This window comes from Prorops nasuta, unplaced genomic scaffold (assembly GCF_024137725.1).
Source record: "Prorops nasuta isolate Cenicafe-Biocafe unplaced genomic scaffold, Cenicafe_Pnas_1.2 PNAS00218, whole genome shotgun sequence".
NCBI classification, from domain to species: domain Eukaryota; kingdom Metazoa; phylum Arthropoda; class Insecta; order Hymenoptera; family Bethylidae; genus Prorops; species Prorops nasuta.
This window is the reverse complement of record NW_027117014.1, coordinates 26976-31616: the sequence shown is the minus strand read 5'-3', so window position 1 is coordinate 31616 and position 4641 is coordinate 26976. Positions and strand designations below refer to the sequence as shown.

General features: G+C 40.4%; 1 protein-coding gene across 1 annotated transcript; it reads right to left on the bottom strand.

Annotated features, from left to right (window-relative positions):
- Positions 1 to 1717: 1717 nt before the first annotated feature.
- Positions 1718 to 3868, bottom strand: LOC136785277 (testis-specific gene A8 protein-like). Its single transcript, XM_066746318.1, has 4 exons — positions 3275 to 3868; positions 2202 to 2669; positions 2004 to 2129; positions 1718 to 1936 (listed from the first exon to the last, which is right to left on the bottom strand). The coding sequence occupies exons 1-4, from the start codon at positions 3299 to 3301 to the stop codon at positions 1718 to 1720; spliced, it is 840 nt and encodes a 279-aa protein (XP_066602415.1). The 5' UTR covers positions 3302 to 3868.
- Between the last annotated feature and the right edge of the window lie 773 nt (positions 3869 to 4641).

Genomic DNA, 4641 nt, shown 5'->3' with positions numbered 1-4641 from the left:
TGCTGAATTAATTTCAGATTTTTCCCATCAAAAATGAGCCTGTACGACCGAAACTCATGAAACATTACTTTTGTCTCTTCTCTCTTTCCCTCCCAGGCACACGACGCACGGTGAACGTGAATCTGCTACTAGACTAGCCTTTGAGGGGGGGAAAGAAGGGAGAGGCAAAAGCAATATTTATGATTTCGACTCGTACAGACACATTTTTCATGAGAAAAATCTGAAATTAATATAGCGTGTTCCTCATTAACCATATTTGCGACTAAAACAAGAAAGAAGACGCTCGGATTAATAGTTTAGCTATAAAAAATGTTTGAATGTTATTCATCGTTGGTTGAAGAAAGATAAACGAACTATTTGATGCCTCGCTGTGATTTTTAGTAACAATTGAATAAATCTTCAAGAAAATAAGCATTTATTTTAAAGTAGATGTTATTTTCTACATCTACGATCTTAAATTCATATTTTCATCAATTTTGAGAGATCAGCTGCTGTTGGAAAGAGAGTAACGCGTGCCGTAGTTCGTCTGTCCTTGTCCAATCGACACTTTGTAACATTCAAACATTTTTCACAGCCAAACTATTAATCCGACCAACTTTTTTCCTGTTTTAGTCGAAAATATAGTAAATGAGGAAGATGCTGAATTAATTTCAGATTTTTCCCATCAAAAATGAGCCTGTACGATCGAAACTCATAAAACATTACTTTTGTCTCTTCTCTCTTTCCCTCTCAGGCACACGACGCACGGTGAACGTGAATCTGCTACTAGACTAGCCTTTGAGGGGGGGAAAGAAGGGAGAGGCAAAAGCAATATTTATGATTTCGACTCGTACAGACACATTTTTCATGAGAAAAATCTGAAATTAATATAGCGTGTTCCTCATTAACCATATTTGCGACTAAAACAAGAAAGAAGACGCTCGGATTAATAGTTTAGCTATAAAAAATGTTTGAATGTTATTCATCGTTGGTTGAAGAAAGATAAACGAACTATTTGATGCCTCGCTGTGTTTCCTGGTAAAAATCGAAGAAATGTTCAAGAAAATAAGCATTTATTTTAAAGTAGATGTTATTTTCTCTATCTACGATCCTAAATTCATATATTTATCAATTTTGAGAGATCAGCTGATGATGGAAAGAGAGTAACGCGTGCCGTAGTACGTCTGTCCTTGTTCAATCGATACTATGCAACATTCAAACATTTTTCACAGCCAAACTATTAATCCGACCAACTTTTTTCCTGTTTTAGTCGAAAATATAGTAAATGAGGAAGATGCTGAATTAATTTCAGATTTTTCCCATCAAAAATGAGCCTGTACGACCGAAACTCATGAAACATTACTTTTGTCTCTTCTCTCTTTCCCTCCCAGGCACACGACGCACGGTGAACGTGAATCTGCTACTAGACTAGCCTTTGAGGGGGGGAAAGAAGGGAGAGGCAAAAGCAATATTTATGATTTCGACTCGTACAGACACATTTTTCATGAGAAAAATCTGAAATTAATATAGCGTGTTCCTCATTAACCATATTTGCGACTAAAACAAGAAAGAAGTCGCTCGGATTAATAGTTTAGCTGCAAAAAATGATTGAAGGTTACTCAGCGTTGATTGACGAAGGACAGACGGATCTCCTGCATGTTTTCCTTATTACCTGCAAAAGAAGCTTTGAAGGTTTTGAAATTAAGAGTCAATTAATTTAAAATATACAATGTTTTATTTATCTGTACATTTGATAATTAGGAATAAAGGGGTAATAGTTGCTAACGGGGGGGGGCATCCCATAAACTAAATTGGGGGGCTGCATGAATGTAGGGGGGGTGTTATAGCACATGGGGTAATGTGGCTGTTGCTGCTGCTGGTAGTGGTGGTGGTGGTGGACTGCCGTTGGCTGCGGTGGAGGCTGGACCTCCATGGATTGGAGTGAGAAGCTCCTCATCTGTAAATAGTCAGATCGTTAGAATATGTTTCAATAAATAATGAAATTGAGTGATTTTTTTACTTACAGCTACGTTGGAGGTTTTTTTGGCGCGGCGGCTCTTCTTTTCGGCTGCCCCAGCAGCGGCGGCGGCAGCGGCCAATCTTTTAGACCGCCCTTGGCGGTATTTTTGCCTCTTGAGGCGAGCTTTCTCCTGAAAATTGAAATTTTAATTTAAAAAAAGAATTAATTTAAATAAATATAACACAAAATGGTAGGTACTCACTTTTTCCTCCGGATTCTTAGTCCTGGATGGTCCAGGTGCAGCGGCGGCTTGTGGCAGAGGTGCAGCGGCGGCTTGTGGCGGAGGTGCAGCGGCGGCTTGTGGCGGAGGTGCAGCGGCGGCTTGTGGCGGAGGTGCAGCGGCGGCTTGTGGCGGAGGTGCAGCGGCGGCTTGTGGCGGAGGTGCAGCGGCGGCTTGTGACGGAGGTGCAGCGGCGGCTTGTGGCGGAGGTGTAGCGACGGCTTGTGGCGGAGGTGCAGCGGCGGCTTGTGGCGGAGGTGCAGCGGCGTCGGCGATGGCTTGTGGTGGTGGTGGAGGTGGCACCCATTGCACCCACCTGGTAGATGGCAGCGGAGGCGAGGCCTTTTTAGGCCCTCTCCGCGACCCAGTCGTGGCCGAAGTGGAATTCTTCGGCGATGGTAAGGGGGGAAACTCCTTACTTCTTGAGGGGGTCCTCGAGCGTCGCGTATTCTGAAAAAAAACAATATCATTTGTAGTAAATAACGACGATGGCAATAATATGTACAATCTTCGAAGAGTCGCTTTTGTGTTTCGAAGTTCGCTGTGAATGTAAACATTATGTTAGATATTGTTTACATTCACAGCGTAACTGAAACCACATTTGCGACTCTTTGAAGGTTGTACATATTATTGCCATTACATGGATATAAAATTTTAATAATTAATATAACTAAATCCGAAATCGGACGATGCTTTTTCTCGTACTGAATTGCTTGCTGAATTTAGAATGGTGACTGCTGATTGGATATTTGCATTATTATAACCAATCAGTAAACAACATTTTAATTCATCAAGTAATCCAGCACGAGAAAAAGTATGGTCTGATTTCGGCTTTGTGTAAAATATGTTCATTGTTTCATTCTGTCTTTTGTACAGCTTCTTATATCTATTCTTTGCATACTTATTACAAGTCTACAAAAATTAGATATAAGAAGTTGTAAAAAGGACAGAAATATATGAAACACTGAATATATTTTATAACACTTTTTTCTTATTTTCAGGTTTTTATTTACAGCTACTTCACTCGCGGAATAAGAATTATAAAGAACACTTACCATTTTCTTTGCACTTCCTTCCGACATTGATGATGGACTCGATTGCACACACGATCCTCTCACTGGTGTGATTCAAACGGAACTAATAATGCTCTTCACCGCAGGTGGGAGGGGGGGCGTTCATCGGTTACCCAATATTACCCATAATTCGCGATTTCCCTATAATGTCTACAGTGGTGACAACTTCAATTGTGTGTGGTATGCGTGCGTGACGTAGACGTGATTTAAAAGTCTTTCAGTGCAGTGTGCAGTTTTATTTAAAAAGTGATTTTGTGAGTGAATAATTCTATTTAGTGGTTCCTGGTTAGATTGGCGTAATAGGTGAGTAATTACTCCATTTTTTCTTTATGTTTTCATTTCTCTCTATCTTTTTCTCTCTTATTTTAATATATTTTTCCATGACAGTAGCTCTTCTGTCACCAGCTATTCCTCCTCCTCATTTCATACCTGCAATCTTTCATTATTTTCAGTGCCCTCTCATTCTTTTTCTCATTATAATACTCGCTCTCTCTCTCACTCACTCACCCTCCACCTGTCAAAAGGTGTCCTTTCCAACTTTTCGTGTACCCCATCTCTTTACTACGCAGCCAGTCTTGTATCAAATTCTAGGATGCTTACTATTTCTCCCTCTCTCTCCTTTGTAAGCCCTTCCCTTCTATTATCCATGTTCAACTATTACTATTATAACTGGACAAATATATAGCAAAATCTCTATTGTACATAAAGATTCTTCCATTATCCTTTTTTCAATCTTTATGTGCAATAGAGATTTTGCTATATATTTGTCCAGCTGCGGTAGTGACAAGTGAACATGGATAATAGAGGGGAAGGGCTTACAAAGGAGAGAGAGAAATGGTGAACAAGGTAGAATTTGACACAAGACTGGGTAGGTAGTACAGGGATGGGGCACAAGAATAGTTGGAAAGGAGACCTTTTGGCAGGTGGAGGGTGAGTGAGAGAGAGAGAGCGAGTATTTCAGTGAGTAAAAGAATGGAAGGTCACTGAAAAAAGTGAAACATTATAGGTATGAAATAAGGAGAAGGTATAGCTGGTGACGCAGGAAGGAAAGAAAGGAACAGGTGTAAGGAAACCTTCTTCCATCACCAGCTATTCCTCCTCCTCATTTCATACCTGCAATCTTTCATTATTTTCAGTGCCCTCTCATTCTTTTTCTCATTATAATACTCGCTCTCTCTCTCACTCACTCACCCTCCACCTGTCAAAAGGTGTCCTTTCCAACTTTTCGTGCACCCCATCTCTTTACTACGCAGCCAGTCTTGTATCAAATTCTAGGATGCTTACTATTTCTCCCTCTCTCTCCTTTGTAAGCCCTTCCCTTCTATTATCCATGTTCAACTATTACTATT